The sequence below is a fragment of the Carettochelys insculpta genome, chromosome 23 (assembly GCF_033958435.1).
Source record: "Carettochelys insculpta isolate YL-2023 chromosome 23, ASM3395843v1, whole genome shotgun sequence".
Classification (NCBI taxonomy): Eukaryota; Metazoa; Chordata; order Testudines; family Carettochelyidae; genus Carettochelys; species Carettochelys insculpta.
The window spans coordinates 16,241,108-16,260,816 of NC_134159.1; the positions used below are offsets into that span (position 1 = coordinate 16,241,108).

Below are 19,709 nucleotides of genomic sequence, written 5' to 3' on the forward strand. Positions count from 1 at the left end.
GCCGCGCTAGTCAGGTCACAGCCCAGTGCCCCAGCTCGAAGGCCACCTGGGCACTCTGCATTTGTCCTCTCGCAGCAGAGGCAGGCGCCATGCAGAGGGCTGGTATCGCGCTCTCTTGCCCCCCCATGGCTGCGGTATCCATTAAACCAATGCAAGGTGGCTCCTTCGGCTGTGTAACGTGGCATCAAAGACTCACATGGCAGGAGGACTGCCGGGGTCAGCAAGGTTCACCTCTTGCCCAGATGTGGGGTTAGTTGTGGCTAATCCAGCCAGGGCAGCTGGTTAGCCTGTCGCCATTGACAGACCAGCACCGCAGCAGCCACCAGTGAGCACAGCTCACAGAGGTCAACGCCAGTTTACACCCACCGAGGATTTAGCCCAGCAGACCCAATTCACAAAGTTCATTTCATCCACCCCAGCTGTCATGCCCTTCACCCTGGAAAGGAGCTGCTAACTGGGTCATGCGTTCAATTTCCAAGGGCCTCCAGCCAGGGAGCCTGGAATACCCCATGCTCAAGCAGCCAGACCCACACCCATGCAGATCAGCTGGCCACATATTTTGCCACCAGACAGGAGATGGGACTAACAGGCAGGACGTGCTGTGACATAGCAAAGCCAGGGAGCACATGGGTCTCCAGCTTGTTTCCTAAATGAAACTGGTCCTGGGCAGCGGAAGCAAATGAGGAATAAGACAAAGGAGTCGGTGTGGGGATTTTGGTTTTGGCTGTGTTGGTTTCTATCCCTGGCCAAGGCAATTGGAACCTAGGGAGCCCAGTCCTGCTGCTGTTCAAGATGCTTTCCCCATCCCCCGCCTTTAAACGCCAGGCTCCTAATAGGGCCCCAGCAGAAATGAGCAATATACCAGCCGTGCCCTTCTGTTCTTGGGGCGGGGGGGTCAGGCCCTCACCCCGGCCGCACACTATGTTAGAAGCTTGTTCTGCAAATAGCCCCCTTGGAAACCAGCCGTCCCAGTCACATAGCTGCCAAGGGCTCTCACAGTGCCCCTCTGTTCCATGGGGGTAATGCAGAACTGCGCAGGGGCTGTTGTGACATAACCTTAGCTGAGCCAGCACATACTAGGGGCACTCTCGGGATGTGGACACCATTTGATGACCCTTAACAGATGCACTGAAACCTGCATTTAAGACTAAAGCTGGGCCTAAGGATGATCAGAGTCTAATTCCCTGACCTGCCGGCTGAGGCTCATCGCTGGTTGAGCCCATGGCAGGTACAGCAACCACCAGGGGCAGGGAGGGAGAGGGGGCTGGATCTGGTTTCGCTTCAAATCTATGCACCTCCACTAGCACCCTCTTCCTTTAAAGGGCGTCCCCGCTGTATCTCCTAGCATGCCAGGCAAGCACTTGGCCTTCAGAAACCTAATGCAAAGAGCAAAGCTGCTGCTTGAGAGCCTGGGGAATGGGGCAGGGAGTGTCCAGGCCCCACACCCACTCTGCCACTGAAGCATACTGTTCCTCAGTTTCCCTTCTGTAGCATGGGGTGATTCTTCCTCCCAGGGATTCAGCCCAGCATCTGTATAGCAAGGGGTGGGCCTGATTCCCTCCCTGCCCACCCCCCCCGCCTTTTCTCGTACTGGCGTGAATCAGTTGTAACTCCATTCGGAGCGTTTTAATCTACTCTGCACTCCTGGGAGCAATGCCCTCAATAGGACTGGCTCTCATGCTGGTGTAACTATGGAATGACAGCCATGAAGGCAATGGCATGAAACCAACATAAAATTGGTGGCAGCTGGCACAGGATTCAGCCCCCTTCAACATGCTAAAATCCCATTACTGGGTGGCTGATTATTTATATATTTCTTTTTACCTCTCCATATGGAGCCTTTGCTTCAGGCAGGTTTCACTGCAGCCCACCGGGAAGAACAAATCACTTGTCCCTTTCTAGAACTTCATTGACTGCAAACCAGAAAGAAGGAAAAGCCAAAGAAAAAAGGGAGACCGCACCTTGGAAACATGCCAGCGCCAGCCCCCAGCCAGCCCTGCAGCCACGTGAATCAGCAGAACAAAGGAGCGAAACATTGTGGAGCCAAACAATCTGAAAGAGTCCAAGCGCGCCACGAGCATCCTTAGCATCTTCCGAGAGCAGAGCCCTGGGAGAACCGCTGCTCAGAGCGGTTCACTGAAGGTGGGAGAGAATTCAGACCCGGGGGAATGGGGCTTTGGAAGTATAATGCCAATCTCCGTCCCTTTTTCTTTTTTGTTTTTACATATCTACAGGAGTCCAGCCATAAAACAATGAACACAGTGCAATGTCTTGGCTGCCTTGCAGCCAGAACTGGCTTAGTTGTGCATTCGCGGTGTGCCTCAGAATCACACCATCTAGATAAACAAAAGGATGTTCCTCCGCTGGTGTCCAGCGAGGTGCGACCTCAGCCCTTCCCCTGAAAGCCCAGTTCTAAAACCTCCTCGCAGTCTCTGGAGGGGAAGGCGTTCCTCAGAGGTGCCGAGGGCTCGGATGCCCATTGTGGTACAGCTTCTGTTTGATGTGCACCATGTTCCCAGTGGCCTCCTCGTACGGCCGGTGGTGACGCTTCCGGAACTCCTTCAAGTTACAAAACTTCGGAAGCCAAGACCAAGAATTGTCTGGAAGGGGAAAGAAAAGAGAAATAGGCGGTTAGGGGCAGGGTAGAGCAGGACGGCAGCTGCAGTAGAGAGCTTTGGTAGCAGGAGGTGCTGTTAGCTGGGAGGTGGTGTTGGGGGTAGCGTCAGGCCCAGCATGCTGCTCAAGATGGCACCAAGGCACAAGGCCTTCGGAGGAGCTAGAAGAGGGCACATTGGAAAGCAGGGGCGTGTATTGAGAAGCAGGCCCAGGCATTCCAGTCCTGGCTCAGCACATGACCCACTCTAGGCCTGGGAGCAAGTCACACCCTCCTGCCCCATGCCTCAGTTTCTCAATCTGAAAGCTGAAGCTAGTAGTAGTGACACAGCACAAGAGAGTACAAATCCCCCCGTGCAGTAACACAAGTAAGCACCGGCAAGCTCCCATGGTGTAGTCCCAGCCCACACCTGCCCTGCACGTCACATGCGTAAGTCTCCCCATATCCTGTGCCCTTGGAATGGTCTGAAACTGCTCGCAGCTCCACAGCCAGTGGGCACTATAGAAACAGGAAGTTTGTTTTAAGGCCAGAAGCGTTTGCTGCTCGGAGGACCCCGTACCAGGCTGGCCCTAGGCTTTGGAGCAGGTCCCTGTGGGGACAGATGTAAAAGTCTACAGCAGACGATCTTTCAGGTAGTAGATGCTGCAATCAGCACCATGACCAAGCAGTCTTCCCTGTAAGGAGAGCGCTGGGGTTGCCACCCAGGAGAGAGTCAGGTGCCACCCAGCTGATTACCAGAGCTCCCACAGCCACCCACAGGGGGCAACACATGTTTTTATGGGTGGTGCACATCCACACATGCTTTGGTGCACATAACAAAATTTATTCGGACCCAGATGGAAAAAATTAGAGAGACCCTTAATGAGCCCCTCCCCTCCCATATTCATTTTCTTCGTGTGGCAGGCACTCATCAAGTGTGGGACATGACTATTAGCTGACGCTCTGCTAACATGACTCATCAGGGACTTGGTTTAAATGTCAAACGTGTTAGCAGCTGGAGGGTCCAGAACCAACCGCCACGGCAATGGAAGGGAGAGGTGATGCTTTTCAAAGAATGGCAAAATTTTGGCAGCTGACACTGAATGTTGATAAATGCAAAGTGATGCACATTGTAAAACATAATCCCAACACTACCTACAAAATGATGGGGTCTAAATTGGCTGTTACCACTCAAGACAGCGATCGTGGAGTCATTGTGGATTATGCTCTGAGAACATCCACTCAGTGTGCAGCAGCAGCCAAAAGAACAGACAGACCATTGGAAAGCATTTGAAAAGGGGACAGAGAATATCTTACTGCCTCTATAGAAATCCATGGCACACCTATGTCTTGAATACTGTCTACAGATGTTGAATAGTAACAGTTGGACAGACTTCTAATGCCCTTAGACAAAGGGTTAATGGGCACAAAACAGACGTCAAAACACTCCAGATTCACAAACCAGTTAGTCAACATTTTAACAGAGTGGGCCATTCTGTTAATGACTTAAGAGTTTGCGTGTTACTGAAAAAAAAAAAATTCGCACCACTATTCAAAGGGGAGACAGCGGAGCTGTCTTTTATATTCAAATTCGACACATTAACATGTGGTTTGAACCGGGATGGGAATTTTCTCAGTCACTATGGGGGGCTCGTCTGCATACTTGGCTTAATCTAATTCTTGACCTTCCCCCCCCCCCCCGGCACCCCCCACTCCTCCACGCTCTGATTTGCTCACCTTGATCATTTTTTTTCTGATTTGTCCTCCTGGATTACTGTTTTTGGTTTTCTGTGCCTTAAATATTGAGTCTGTTCTGGTCTGGCTATGGTCTGAAGAAGTGGGTCTGTCCCACGAAAGCTCACCTAATAAATTATTTTGCTAGTCTTTGAAGTGCTACTTGACTGCTTTTTGTTTTGCCTACAGATGTGGTCGTCTCACCTCGAAAAAAGGTTTCTTGGCATTGGAAACAGTTCAGAAAAGAACAACAAAAATGATGAGGGGTATAGCTCAGCTGCCGGATGAGGAAAAATTCTTCAGACTTGGACTTTTCAGCTGGGAAAAGAGATGGGTAAGGGGAATATGGCAGCCATCTTACAAAATCATGACTGGTGTGGAAAAAGTGACTAAAGTAGTATTATTTACACCTTCCCTTAACACAAGAGGTAAGAAGTGACCAAAAGCAATGAACGGGCAGCAGGTTTAAAATAAAAAGAAGGAAGTATTTCTTCCCGCAATACAGAGTCAATCTGTGGAACGCCTCGCCAGAGGATGTTGTGAAGACCAAGTCTATAACAGAGTATAAAAAAGAACTAGATAAAGTCACGGAGGACAGGTCTGTCAATGGCTTTTAGTGGGGGCAGGGATGGGGTCCCTAGACTCTGTCAAGATGGGAATGGGTAGCAGAGAATGGATCATTTGATGGTTACTTTTCTGTTCGTGCCTGCCGGGGCACCTGGCATCAGCCACTGTTGGAAGACAAGACGCTGGGCAAGAGGGACCTTTCTCTGGACCTAGTGTGGCCACTCTCATGCTGTGGTTTCAGGCAGTTTGCAAACTCAGGAGGCAACCCAGAGACAATTTAGCCTGAGGGCACGTTGCCTTCATAACTGCAAAGCTAGAACGTTTTTTTTTTATTTTTCAGGACCATTGAAAGCCAGAGGCAATATGTGTGTGTGTGTGTGTGTGTGTGTGTGTGTGTGTGTGTGTTTTCTAGGATAATGGTGCTAAACCAGAGGTACATGTACTGCTGGGGATATGCTGAGGTCTTCTGGGGGGAGTGGGCCACATTGATGCATCTAGATACGTGCCTTGTTTTACAAATTGTCTAAAAAGCACTAGTACAAACTAAAATTCCCTGCAGACAGCACCGTGTTATTACCACTCTTTGTACCACATACTGAACTGTAAGTGCCATATTTCTTTTATAATGGTATGGGAACAATGAGAAAGGCAGCAATTTTTCAGCCTGTGTGTAGTTGTGACACTTTTGTACTTCTGGGTCTGATTGTTGTGAGTTTGTAAGTGAGGTGAAACTTGGGGGTGGAGGACGCAGGACCAGTCCAGCTCCCGAACGGGTTACAGTAGCCATGCAAGGTTGAGCGACAAGGCACTAAGAAATAGGATTGGGCTTTAACAGCGGGGCCGGCAGCTACCACAGGCCCAGGGATGGGAGGGCATTGGCGGGGGGGAGGCTGGTTCTGTGCCTCCAGAAGGGGAGGGGCCAAGGGCAGAAGGGGAGGGGCCAGTGGCAGAAGGGGCGGAGCCTGGGGCAGTCAGGCCTTAGCACCACTTGAACCCTGTGCTGCTCCCTAAAAATGATGGTTATCACCATCTTGGGAACCAGCCGAGAGGCTGCCAGAGGGGTGGTTTCCTTCTAAAACCCTCTCCAGCTTGCGGCATAGGCAGAGCAGAATACTGGTAAACCAAAAGCCAAACAACACGTCAAAGGCTTTTGCTCCGTTTCCTCCTCCACTTAGGCTGGGCCATAAACAAAAGGTTGCAAAGACGTAAGTGGCATCTTTGCGGGCTGAGGATGCTGTATCGCAAATACTGAATCTTGGTTAAAACCGTTGCTGCTGGATGGTGACAGGGCCGTGGCTGTAGCATTCAGTCTTAGGCTTGCTCTACACTAGCCAGCATTTAACACAGGGGCACCAACCGCTGAAATTTGACCTTTTGACCTCCAAATGCCCGTGAGACTTTTTTAAAGTCACCAAGGGTCCTCCTCACAACAGCTCTGTTAATAAATAAATGCAGCGGCAGAGCTTTCCCACAGGGGGCGGCTGGTAGCGTGAGCCGGTCTTTTGTTCATCCACAGGCAGCCTGGCTTTGAGCAAGCTCCCGGCTGCACGGGGGAGGAGGGGCGGGGCTGAGCTCCCGCCTTGCGTGCCAAAGAGAACCAGCTCACGCGCTGCTCTGGCACCTGTGCCGGGGGGTTGCTGACTCCTGCTCTGCCGGTACATCTACCCTTCTGCGTGATCAACAAAACTTTTGCCATGCGCAGACACTTAACCTTCTCGCACACCGTAAACAACAAAGTGGTGGCTGGCGGCAGTATTTTGTCTGCAAACCAGCATTCCCAGGTGCTGGCTTCAGCGGCCGGGCTGTGGCGATGTGGCGAAAAGCTAAACTTTGCATGATGCAGATGTTCCCTTCGCTCACAAACGGGCTGCTCAGTGGGGAGGAAGCCGTGATGCGGGAGAGCCCCAGCCCCAGCCCCAGCCCCAGCCCCAGCCCCAGCAGCTGGGCATTGCTAAACCTCCGAGTGTCCTTGCGGCAACATGCGCGGAGTTCATTTCATTTCCAGCTCTGCTCAGCCGCAGCTGCTTTATTTCAGGTTTATTTTGGCTTTATTGGGCCATTTTTCTGGTGCACCCGGCGTGTCAGCAACAGAACCCCAGGCCAACCAGGGCCAATAATTCTCAGCAATGAAGATGCTTAATTTTGGCATGTGGAGCCAGTCCCCATGCTGGCTCCCCAATAAAGGTGCCAGCTACGACATACAGTCCGTCCTCTGAAGAACCAACTTTGTCTGTAACCTCCCTCGGGCGCAATGCAGGCACAGTAGGCGAAGGGAAGAGGGAGAATACTGCCCCCCCCCAGAGGAACAGTGCAGCCTGAGTCTCATGAGAGTTGGTAACTTACTGAAAGCCCCAGCTGCTGGAGTCAGGTGATAATCTCAGTCTCCCTGTTTGACAGGGGAAATGTTTCGCTGCTGGGGTTGCAGAAAAGCAGTTGAAAATGGGACCCCTGACACGCTCAGAAGCCAGAAGGCAAATGAGCCAACCCCCTGGGGCCGTTTTAGGCACTCTCCTGCTTGTGGGTGCCCGACTTGCCATTTTTCTGCTGAGTTTTGGGGTCGGCGATGCTGTTTCAAGGTAGGACAAACTGAGGCAAATGTCGGTACTGCCTGACATGTTCCGGGCACGTGACGGCCTGTCCAGGTTCCCAGTGTGGGCTCTGGAACAGCCAAAGGGCCTGCTCCTCCAACAGGGCCCGGTTCAACACTGCCCCTTTGCACCCCCTGCACTAGCACAAAGAAGCGCATGGCAGAGGTCACGCAGGAGCTCTAGGTGCAGAGGGATTCCATGCTGGGCCAAGGATGCAGAGCTGATGGGGTCGGGGCAGTCCAGAGGGAGCTGGGGTGGCTATCTGGAACCCTTACACAGCACAGGAAGCCAGGCTGTGGCTGTCCCAGAATCCCTGCCAGGCCCCGACAGCCACTGAGGCGGGGAGAGCAAGCAGCCTCCTGCGCAGTGCTGGCCTGGGCTCAAACAAGCCATCCCTGGTTTTATTCCAAGCTCTTTGAGAGTCCAATCAGGCTGCGCCAGTGCAAACGCCCAGGGGAGACACTCCACCTGGCTGGAAGCCACTGGGGCAAGGGGCATCTTTGCCCGACTCCTCTAGGGCACACCCATGGCAGCTGCTGGGCCTCGGTGAGAGCAGCCCAGCCACAGTGCCAGAGCCCCCAAGCCAAGCCTCTCCTGGGGGAACCTACAACTAAAGAGGAGTCCTGGAGATGAGGGGGGTGAGCCCCAGAGCAGGGCTCCTGCTGCTAGTCTGCTCCAGGGCTCCCCCGAGTGGCGGGCGGGGTGGGAGGAGGGGGCGTCTTTTGTGGCTGGGTTTTGGCTCTGGTTTGGCCCCTGAGCACTTTCCGGCGGCGCCGACGTCCCTCAGCAGGCCCTGTGCTCCCGCAGCCGCCCCAGCAGGTGCATTCCCATGGAAATACACCTGCGCGCACCCAGCTGTCTGCCTGCACGTGCAGTCGCAGTCGCAGTCACGGCCGTCCCGCGCTCGCTCGCCGCCACACAACCTCCCGTGGGAATGGCCAGACCACCGAGCACGTGCGCTCGCACCCAGCTGCACAGACACACCCGGGCACAAAGCCGTGGTGAAACCTGCACACGCAGCACATTGGGGGGGTGATCGCTGGGGGGGGGGGGCGGTTTGCAACCACCCCCCACCCCCAGATCACTTAACGCCCCTCCCCCTATGCAGCACAGTCCGCTTTCGCATTCGGAGCTGCCCAGCAGCGTGGCTGCGCACCCGGCCAAGTGACAAACAGCTGCTCCCGCTCTGCAGCTCTTCCCTAGGGCGGCCCGAAGCGAAGGGCAGAACCCCCTTGGGGCCGCCCAGCTCCACGTCTCGCCTCCAGCGAGGGGCCGCGCAGGTATTTACTTTTCCCAGGCAGCTGGGTCCCGCTTTCGCCAGAACATTCACCCGTCTGCTCTGGGCAGCCTAGGAGTGAGCAGGGCAACTCCTGGCACCAGTGACTTAACCCCCTGGAAAACACAGAACAGCAGGAAGAGGCCTGAAAGGAGGTGGGTAGCGCCAAGAGCCAGCCAGGCCCATCTCCACTCGTCACTAACAAGGGGCTGTGAAGACCCTCTTTGCAGGGGGGTTAGTTAAAGATAACGCCATTGCTAGCACTCAACCCTCAAAGAACATGATGCTCCAGCCTTCTCGCTCCCTCTCGCCAGCCTCCCACCCGAGTGCTAACCCAAGAGTGGGCAATAAACCGTTCGCCAGGGTTAGCCTCTGGCAGCCGTTGTCCCTGCCACAGGTACAGGTGGTCGCAGCACCCATTGGCTGTGTATGGTTGTTCCCAGCCAAAGAGAGTTGTGGTGATAGCATCAGCAGATGCTGGGAGAGATGCTCCCTCCGGTGGGACGTCTAGAGGAAATACGGCCCCATCATTAGCTAGATCGAGTAGGACCTGTCTGAAAAGGAGACACCTCCTTCAACACAGATTGCACAAGAATCTCACGACACCTCCCATGCAGAAATTGCTGGAGCGGGGTGCCGGACCTGGAGGCTCTAATGAGAAATTAATACTATTTTGATGGAAGTTTGTAAGAAGAGGCAGCCAGTGTCCCTAATTAGAAGTGTTAGAGGTTTGCACATACAGCTTTCTTAAAAAAAAAAAAAAGCAAACTGTAATTTAGCAGACATTATCAACTGGCATTTACAGCACGTCGTTTGCAGAGACACTGATTAGGTGATCGGATTTCATGTTGCACTTTGTTATTTTTAATCTGTTTTCTCCATCTCTTTTCCCAGGCACAATATCAGGGAATGTCAGCGCTGGGAAGCCATGCGACTGGGAGAAGGATGTCTGGAACCTTTCTTCTGCACCCCTGAGGTTGGTCACTAGCACAGACAACCTGAATTAGACATGCCACAGGTTTCATGTGGTGTGTTCCCACCTATGTGCCTATTGCTCAAAGGTAGAAAAAGTACCCCAAAAGTTACTTAAGCAAGAGTGCAGCTGCCCGGGGGGGGGGCAGTACTTAAGTACAAGACACCAGTGCCCCCTCTGGGAAACTACTTGAGTAAAAGTACACGTGGGCAGATGTGCACACACACGCATCATATCTTTATTGTACTCAAGTACCCAGAAGTGAAAGCAGCTGCACTTTTACTCAAGTAACTTTTGGGGTACTTTTCTCCCACCCCTACATTATTGCTCATACTCTCAGCTAACCATGGCATTACACCCACCCAGTCCTTCCTGGCTGATGCCATAGCTGAGGAGAGATTGCCCAGCACAAGTGACCACATCTGCAGCAATGGGAATCAAACGTGGGAAGCCTCGAGACTTCTGTCCGTGGGAAGAGAGGAGGTTTGTGGGAGAGAACTGCACACATCACCACAGGTGCATGTACATTTAATTTCCCCCTGCCCACAAGCTGATGACATGTGGTAAACAGAGACACACAAACAGGAACACAAACCTCACACAAATTTCTTCTTTCCATCCAATACCCAGAATGCCACAAATTTACCCAGCCAAGCTGGGCACAGTCAGGTATTTTATCAGACCAGCTTCTGTTGGTGGAAGTCACAGGATGAGCTCAGTATAAGCTCAAAACTGGCCTCTCTCAGCTACCCAAGCTGGTTCAGTAAAAGATCTGACCTCACCCACTTTGAATCGCTAAAATCCTACATCTTGCATGGCTATAATAAACCAAGCAAACAACATGCCTTTCCGGGTACACTTCATCCATCAGCAAACACTTCTTTGCTACTGGCATGTGTTCACAAGTAAACCTACTGTCCAGCACATCCCCATCTTGGTATCGCGTATTTTCATGCCAACAAAACGGACGTATTTCACTTTTTATGCACTGAGCACTAGAATTCGACCCAACAAGCTGTGACAAATTAGCCAAAAAGATGCACCCTCTGGAAAGAAGATAAAAACCCCCAGACCCTGGATGACAACCATTCAAACTTCCTTTGAAGAGATGATGGACTCAGGCAGAGTAGAGGACACATAGCTCCCCAGGAGGCACTTACCGTACCGTCGGCTGGTTCTCCAGGCTCGCACAGCATAATGGAGAACTCCATCCATCCACACCAGAAACCAGCTTATACAAAAGCCCAGCAAAAGTCCCAGCATCAGATCAATCTCCTGCTTGGTCACATTGTCGGTCACAAAGTAATTCTCTGAGGAATCCACCACCGATTGGTCCCCATCGTATGGGATGACGTAATGCACATGATGCCTGGTGCAGGGGAGACAGAGAATGGACAAGCATCAGCAGATGACACAAGAACTTGTGCTCCAGGTGGTTCAGGGAGCAATTAAGCACTTTTCATTTGCCGTTCTACCAATGTGACCTGGGTCCATCCTACAGGTTCAAGACACCTGAAGGCAAAGAAAAAGAACCTAGAATGCGCAGGGTGATGCGTTGGGGGGGGGGGGGGGGTTAGGATGATAACTGGGAATTTTTGTTTGTTTGTTTGATGATCTTTAAGCCAATTTCATGGTTTTGTTTGGAGTCTGATTTGTGAGTTTGAAACCATGGGTCTTGCCTATGCATACATATACCCATACAGACAAAATACACCACCTCTTCTTGCAGGGCATGGCTCAGACAGTGCTTTGACCAGGTGTCACAGCGCTGGATAGCTCAAAAGCTCATCTCGCTCTCCAGTTGAAGCTGGTCCAGTAAAGCTATTCCCTCTCCCATCCTGTAGCCCTTCCCTGGCTGAACACTCAACAGCGACTGGGTTCGGGTCCTGCCATGCTGGACCGGTGCACTCTTAGAATTGTAGACTCATAAGGCTGGAAGAAGCCTCAGGAGGTCATTGAGTCCAAGCCCCTGCTCAAAGCAGGACCAGCCCCAACTCAATTGTCCCAGCCACGATCCCACCATCTCCCGAGGTCAGTGCTCAGCACCCTTTAGCACCTTCCAGCACACTTCAGCGCTCGTTATAATTTCACAGCACACCCCATATCTATACCCCAATCCTCCTCCCCTCCTCCAGAGTCAGCCTGCTCCACTCCCCGCTCTATCTCAATGCCAGTGACTCATCAGAGCCACCGCCGCCATGCACGTCTCCGAGCAGGTGGTGAAGCACTTACCCAGCCGGCACTCCCGGCACGCGGCTCTGAGGCACACTAAGCGTCTGCCGTGGCACGCGGGTTGCGGAGCACTGCCCTGGGTAACCCATTCCAGAGCTTCACCACCCGCCTAGTGAAATCTTTTTTTTCTATTATCCAGCACTGGTGCGTCCTATGTACCCCTCGACCTGGTCAGGCTCCAGCACTGTCTCGGTCGCTGGCTTCTCTGACACTTCCTTGGCACCCTCCACGCGAGTAGGACCTCCCCTGTCGGCTGCCCTGAGCCCCCAGCACTAGCGCTGCCTCAGTCCCTGGAGAACACCATGTCCCAGGTTTAGCCTCTAACTCTTCAGGGACATGTGCCCATGGAAGCACTCCAGCCACTGGCTTTGCAAAGGTTTCCAGCAGCAGCTCTCTCCTTTCTGCAGAAAGCCCCAGCCACCTCCAGAGCGAGGGAAAAGCCTCATGCCTGCCTCAGTTTCCTCACCACCCCGGAGCGCTTTGGACTTTGGTCAGTGGCTGTTCAGGAGGCCCAGGATTCGTCTGCGTTCCTTCACTAGGGCGTTTTCCCAGGGCTGTCCCTTATTTACGCTGTCCTATAGGCATTCTACGAAAACAGGCACATTGCCCTGTACTTTGTGGGGCGGCTGTTCCCTGGCACCAGGCAGCCCCCACGTCCAGGGAGCTCCTCCACTGGGCAGCTACCCCATTCCTGGCACCCCACAGAGGCAGCCCCCACTGCTGGTGAGCTCTGCCGCAGGAAGGCCTCTTCATCCCCTGGTGCCCCCTGCTGGGAAGTTGCGGAGCCCCCATCCCACACTGTCCTTCACCAGGAGGCTGTGGAACCCCCATTCCTGGTGCCTCAACATGGGGCGGCTGCCCCCATTGCCGAGGAGCCCTGACACGGAACAGCAGCACCCATCCCTGGAGGCCAGTGTCCCGTATATTCCATGGGGTCACCCTATCCTTCACCCTCTTCCTGCTGCTTGGCCTCACCTTCTAGCTCTGGTCTCCTCACCTCTCTCACAGTGCCCGTGAGATACCCTTTCTTTAGTCACATGCAGACCTCGTTATCCACTGACCACCCCTTTCTCCCACCCTACCAGGCAATCAGCCCCACCCCCCACCCCCATTGCTTAGCCACCACTGATTCATCTGAGCATGAAAGTTGAATAGCTCCTGGGCTTGCAGTCCAGCATGGCTGTAAAATGAGGCCAGAGAAAGCCAGCGAGCCCCTCACTGACCACGGACCACGTGGTGAGACACCGGCACACCCAGCACCAAGCAGAATTAAGTTCCCCCTTTGTCACTCCAGCACAGAATTGCCCAGCCCGGCACCTCCAGCCCCAGCACTCTCCAGGAGTCCTGCGGAGACACTTCCCGCCACGCAGCACAGAAAAACTCCCCAGTCTCTCATCCCAGCCAGGCTGAGACACACGGGAAAGGCCCATGAGGGCCTGGGTCAGCGCCAGACCGGGGGAGATGCTTGGGATGAAAACAAAGGGTCTCAATGGGGCAGGGCACTGGGGCTGAGAGACCGCCCCTCGTGTGGTGCCAGAGCCAGCGAGGGAGGTGCCAAGACCTGCCACCGACACCTGGCCGGGGCCCAGCAATGGAAACCTGCCCCCCCCAGCCGGTGTCATACTGCCCTGGGGTATGAGCCAGGCCAGCCAGGCCCTGGGGCCACCCAGCGTGCTGGAGCTGCAGTTGCATTGTCTGCGAAGCCTGGGGTCTCACTAATAAAGGAGGCCTGGGAGAGCTGAGCAGCTGTTGGGGCCTCTCAGTGCAACGAGATGGATCAGCTACGCTGCTGTAGCACGGAGGCTCTCACCAGACAGACAGGGAACACACATGAAACACTGGCCAGTGTCACACCTCAGCCCCAACCAGCTTTCCAGATACTTTGTCCCAACCGCGACTGCCCACAGACAGGCCAGCTGACTCCTGCTGGGGAGGATTTTCTGAGACATGGAGCTCTGGGAGCTGACCTGAGACCCAGCACACTCATCTCACCCCATACCAACCCGTCAGATGGCAATAGCACAGCATCCCTGCACAGCTGAGCCAAAGGCTCCAGCCAGCGCCTCCAGCCTCTCCACTGCCAAGGGGACTGGCAGAGACACCCACCAACGAGCAGAACCAGCAGGGATGCTTCCGTATCCAAGCCAGCAAGTCAGAGGACTCTGGGCCTCTCCTGGAGCCAAAGCTGGGAGTTACCCCAGGCACCAGGCCTTCAGACTGACCCCCACCCCTCGTTTTCTCCTCTCCCTAGCCCTGGGCACAGGGTCTGTCAGAATTGGGCTTTCCCAGCCGTGAGGTGTCCCACCGCCCCCTCCCCTCCTGCCCTTCTCCTCGACAGCAAACTCCGGGGTCCCCTCTGCAGTGGTAATGAGGAGCTTTGCCCATTCCTTGCTCTGGAGCGCAGGTTGCTTGGGCTGGTGGGTGCCGTGGGATCCCCTGGTACCAGGAGAGAGGAGCTGGAACGTGAACTTGCTGAAAGACTGAGGAGCCCAGAGGCTCAGAAGAGGTAAGTCCAGGAACTGGGAGGGTCAGGGGAGCTGAGGACCGGTGAGAAGTAGCACAAGGCAGGTCTGGGCTACGGGACAACCAGAGAGTGGGGCCCTGGGGTGTGGGGCACCAAGAAGGGTCTGGGGAGCTCTAGATTCCCCCATGATATTGCTCAAGTTCCTGCCGGGGAGGGAAGCTGCTCTGGCAGAGGCTGTCGCTGCTGTTGGCAGCCAGAGAGCCCGGGCAAGGCTGGGAAGAGCGTTTGGTAACTAACCACCCACTGGAGCTCCCAGCGCCGGGCAGCGGTGCCGGGCCCAGACATCCTTTCCTCACGCCCCACCAGCTCAGACCAGCTGCTCTCCCACAGGCCTGTCACCCCGGCCTGGAGGCCCCCTTCACCGGGGAACGCAGGTGCTGCAGAGCTCTGAATATGCATGAGGAGCCAGTGGCTGCATAATCGCGCCTGCGAAACGTCCAAATATTGACACAAACAAACCGCGGCTCAGAGGAGCTGCCTGAAAACAGCCGTCAGCTCAGCAGCCGCTGAACGGGGCCCACCTGCGGTACAGGCGCCAGCAGCTGCCAGGGAACTGCACCGGGGCACCACGGAGCCGGGCTGCCTATCGGGCCAGGCTGTGCCCATCCGGGTCCAGCACCAGCGAGCAGCTGCTGAGCCCTTCTTGCTCTCCCCAACCCACCTGAGGCGCAGGGAGAAAACAGCCCGGCCTGGTGCCCCACTCCCGCCACTGCCACCTCCATTCAGGGACTCCCTGGCGCCAATGGGCCCCGACACAGGCGGGGAAGAGGCAGCTCTGGCTATCGAGAACTCTCTCAAGGTGGCCATGTCCTCTGAGCAACGGCCCAGCTCACCACTCCGGCGTGTGGTCAGTCAGAGCGAGAGCCTCCCTCGCTGGGCACGGCCATCCCATACCAAAGGCTGCTGACAGTGGAATGCTGACGGCCGACAAGCCGTGGGCCCCACTCACCAAGGAGGCTCCTTTCAGTGGCTGTTGGCTGCCTCTACCAGTCCAGCTCAGCATCTTATCCCCCTCGAGAAAAGCTCTGGGTTTCCAGGCCTATGTCCTGGTCTCTGTACCACTAGCCCACAGACGGGAATAGTCATCCACTATGGACACTTGTGTCTTTAGACTTCAACAGACGTAGGATTCTCCTTTGTACGTAGAGCCCCACTAAAATGCAGCTACCTCTGGGGCAGAGCCTGCCTTCCTCAGGACCCAGGACATCCCGGACTCGGCCTACCCAAGGAAAGAGCTGCCGGCTCTTTAATAACCACCAAGTGCCTGGGCATTGGAGTTTGCTGCTGGTGGAAATAGGCCCTCAGCGCTTCAGAGGAAATCCATGTGCACTGGCTGCTGGGGTAAGCGCAGGGACTTGGCTCACAAATAAGTGTGCGGGTGAGAACGAGCTGACTCGGCCACCCACAAGCAGCTCCAAAACAGGCATTTCCTATGCCCCCTGGCGCCAGCCAGCCTACGACAGAGCTTAGGACGTCTCCCACCGCCTGGTTAGTCCCAGGGAAGGTGAGCGCCTGCCTCTGCCACGGCCCCTCTGGTAGAGGAGAGGTGAGATGCTTGGTACACCCAGCTCCCACGGCAAACCTCAACGAGACCTGAGCAGCCAGACTTCACCGGCACAGCCATTTACCAGCACTACCTGCCAGGTGCAATCCTGAACTCCCCCCATCTAAGATTCAGATCATTCCAAGAGCCCAAACTCCCTGCTCATTGCGGTTCCTCAACCCATAGAGTACAAGGCCAGCACCAGTTATGTTTCCCTTGGGAGAGTCAGCCGCAAGGCTCCTAAGTGTCTTACAGATCGCATATACTCCCATCCCCATGAAATCACGCCCTGCACCACTGAAACGCAGCCACCTCTGGGGTGGAAGGCAGCAATGGCTTCACCGCACTCAGCAACGCCACACAATTATTATTTGCAATAGCGCCCATGGGACCCAATCAGAATCGGGGAATCTCTCTGCTAAAGCATTGATCCAATGAACAGTCTAGGGAGGGATTTAAGGAGGCAAAATTGCACGATGGCATTGAAATTTAGCTGGGTTAACTCCTGATTTCTAATGTGCCAGAAATCCTAGGTGGCCAGGACCTCAGCTGTAAAGACCCTTCAGCCCCCGTGCCCCTGTAAAGTCAAAGGCAAGTCAAGTGCATCCCCAGCACTTAGCATTTGAATGGTGATCGCTAGTGCCCAGGCAGCGTTTCTAACACTGGAGGTTTATCAGAGGACCCGTGTGCCGCAGAGATAACATTGATTACTGCTGCGCACAGGGCTGTGGGGCTCTACAGCATGTCCCCTTGCCAGGACCAGTTCTAGAGGTACCATCCTGTCCCCTTTATCTGGCACACAGGGCGAAGGCTCGCTGAGAATTCACAACCTGGGGGTATTAGTGCAAATTGGCACAAACCCTGATGGGGGGATTGAAAAAAAAAAAACCTACTGAAGTTTCCACGCGAGCCTCAGTTGTCAGAGACTTAAGTGGCATCACTCAGGAGACAGGGGTACGTGAGCTCCGGGGGAGAGTCCCTGCTGAATGACCAGGGAGTCTGATAAAGGAATGTGGACAAGGTGACTCGGTTGGGGTGGGGCTAGAGCTCGGCTCCTGCAGGTCTGAATCTTGCCCAGCAGCCACAGGCTGGTGCCACGCTGGGGAGTGGGGGAGTGTAGTGAATCACATCTGCTCTCGCTGGGGACAGGGGCTTGACAGCCTCCCACCCCCACAGCCAGATGCTGGGCTGAGCACACCCCGACACAAATACAAAGAGCACCCAGGCCAGCCCCGGGCTGTCTGCTACTAGGGGCTGCTGCAGGAGGAAGGAAGGCCCCAGCCGCACCTGGGTACCAGGGCTCCTGTTGGGGCAGGGAGCCTGAGGGGTGCTTTACGGCAGCTCCAGCCATGTAAACTGGCCCTAGGGTGACCCCGCATCCACTCGGCTCTCAGATGCCAGGGAGAGGTGTCCCGTAGGGCAGGGCGGAGACCCCCTGCCCAGTCTGGGAAGGGGAGCTGGCACCACGGAAGCTGGAAGCCAGCCATGCCCCCAACCCCTCGAGGGATGGATTAACACTCCATGTGGGCCCCTTCTGGCAGAAGCAGAATTAATTGGTATTTGCAGCAAGACCGCAGGGCAGTGCAGGGCTCAGGGCCAGGCTCAGGGCAGCTCCCTGGAGGGCCCAGAGAAGGGGCCTGCGAGCCAGGACTTCTTGGATTGGCCACTGACTTGCAGCCTGAGCTAATTTTCCAACAGCAGCTCCCAAAGTCACCCAGCTCTGAGACGCTGCTGGCAGCTGACTGGCCCCTTGTGGGCTGCCAGGCGGGTTCACAGACCTGCCTGAGCAGGGATTCAAAATGGGCTGGAGATGGCCAGGGCCCTGCCAGGCTGAGAGACGTGTTGCTTGGAGCAGCACTGCACCTCTGTGAGTGTGGGCTAGGAAGGGGAATCCTGCTGGCTGTGCGTTTGGAGCAGTAGGCCCTGGGGCTCACCTCCCCCACATCCTCTGCGGCTGTGGCCCTGGGCCGTGCCTGGCACGTCACACCAGAGCCTGCGCTTCCGTGTTTTGGCCTGGATGTTGGGAGCGCCAGTGGCCCTTCTAATTTATGCTGCCCATGTGCAGAATGAATTTTATGCACCCCCCCAAGCGGCGCCGACTTGTGCCACAGCATCTCCCGTTGGTGCACAGAGTGGAATTCATTCTGCCCACGGCCGATCTGTGGCGCAGGTGGGGCCGAGGGATCAGAGAAGGGGCTCAGGGTTGAAGGGGATGAGGGTCCCAGCTGGAGATGCTGGCTCTGGGGTGGGGCTAGGGATGAGGCTTTGGGGGTGCAGGAGGGTGCTCAGGTTTGGAGTGTAGGGTATGGGAGGGAGATAAAGTGGTGGGGTGGGGCTCAGGGCTGGGGCTTTGGGTTGGAGTCTGGGGTCTGGGAGAGAGTCAGGGTGCAGCAGAGGCACCGGGCTCGACTGGGGAGCTGGGGGCTACCTGGGGCAGCACCCCTTTGGTGGCGGGGGAAGCTGTGACTGTACAGTCCTGCCCTTGCCTGCAAGTACCACCCCTTGCATCTCCCATTTGCCGCAATTCCTGGCCAATGGAAGCTGCAGGGCAGAGCCTCCAGGTGAGGACACTTCAGAGACGGTGCTTCCTGAAGCTGGTGAAGGGTGGCTCCAGCCCAGGGGAGGAATAGCAGCGGACAGAGCTGGCTCCCTCCCAGCTGGGAAGTGCTGGCCCAGAACACAAGGGCTTTAGGGGCTGCAGCCTCTACGTCCCTGTTCTTAATTCAGCTCTGCTGCTGAATGTGTCTCTCCCCCCGGCTGCACCAGAGAGCTGCCACGGTCGTGAGAGAAAAGACCGTGGCAGCTCCGCGTGCAGCACCCCCAGTCCCTGCATGGGGCTATCCTGGGGAGAGCCGCAGCTGCCCTGTGCCAGTCTGGACATGGCTGCTTTGGGGCCTGGAAGCTGCTGTTTATACCCTCAGACTCAGGGCAGCACAGCTCAGCCCTTCACATGCAGGGGTCTTCCACCGCCCGCTGGAATGCAGCCACTTCTAAGAGGGATGTGGCAGCTCATGACAGATCCCAGCAACCCACACAGGAGTTCTTTAGGAAAGCTAATGGAGAAGAAGCCGCTGAAAGTGAAAGGCCAATGGATGGAGGCAGGATGTAATTGACCAAATCAGAATTTGGCCTAGATCTGTTGTGAAAATGGTTAATTGATCTTTAATGACCATGCACTTGGGCCTTGACTTATTTCTTTTCAAATCCCTTTTACACAGGGAACTGAAAAAAATTTACAAAACAAATCCCAAAAGGCCAGATGATCACCAGCTGTGGCGAGTCAGAAATGAGGGTTTAAAAGGCAGATTTTGCCAGCTTGTCCAGCTCTGTATTTTGACACCCAAATACAAACAATTGGCCCCTAAAAGCCAGCCCCTCATTTTGCAGTTCAGCCTGTCTCCATATGCCAGTGTCATCACCGACTTTCAAAGCGTGCTGGGACTGCCCAGTGCAGGCTGGTGTAGGACCAACCCAGACAGAGTGCTGCTTGAGTGAGACCTTGAATCAGGACAGTTTCACCAAAGCAGAAGGTGCTTTCCCTGCAATGCCGATGCACAGACAAGCTGAAAGGTTCCTTGCAGTGACCTTGTCTGCCTGGGTCTCACACTGTCTTCTGTACCACCTGCCTGCATAAAGTGAGGGGAGAACTTGAGCAAGACCCTACTGATCTGCCCATTTA

General features: G+C 55.1%; 1 protein-coding gene across 1 annotated transcript in view; it reads right to left on the reverse strand.

Moving 5' to 3' along the window:
* Positions 1–2,451: 2,451 nt before the first annotated feature.
* TMEM240 (transmembrane protein 240) overlaps positions 2,452–19,709 on the reverse strand; it is a 29,398-nt gene continuing 12,140 nt past the window's right edge. Inside the window, exons 4-5 of the mRNA XM_074975763.1 lie at positions 10,892–11,100; positions 2,452–2,600 (exon numbers count right to left, since the gene is read on the reverse strand). Of these exons, the coding sequence (XP_074831864.1) occupies positions 2,452–2,600; positions 10,892–11,100 (358 nt within the window). The remainder of the gene's footprint in view (positions 2,601–10,891; positions 11,101–19,709) is intronic.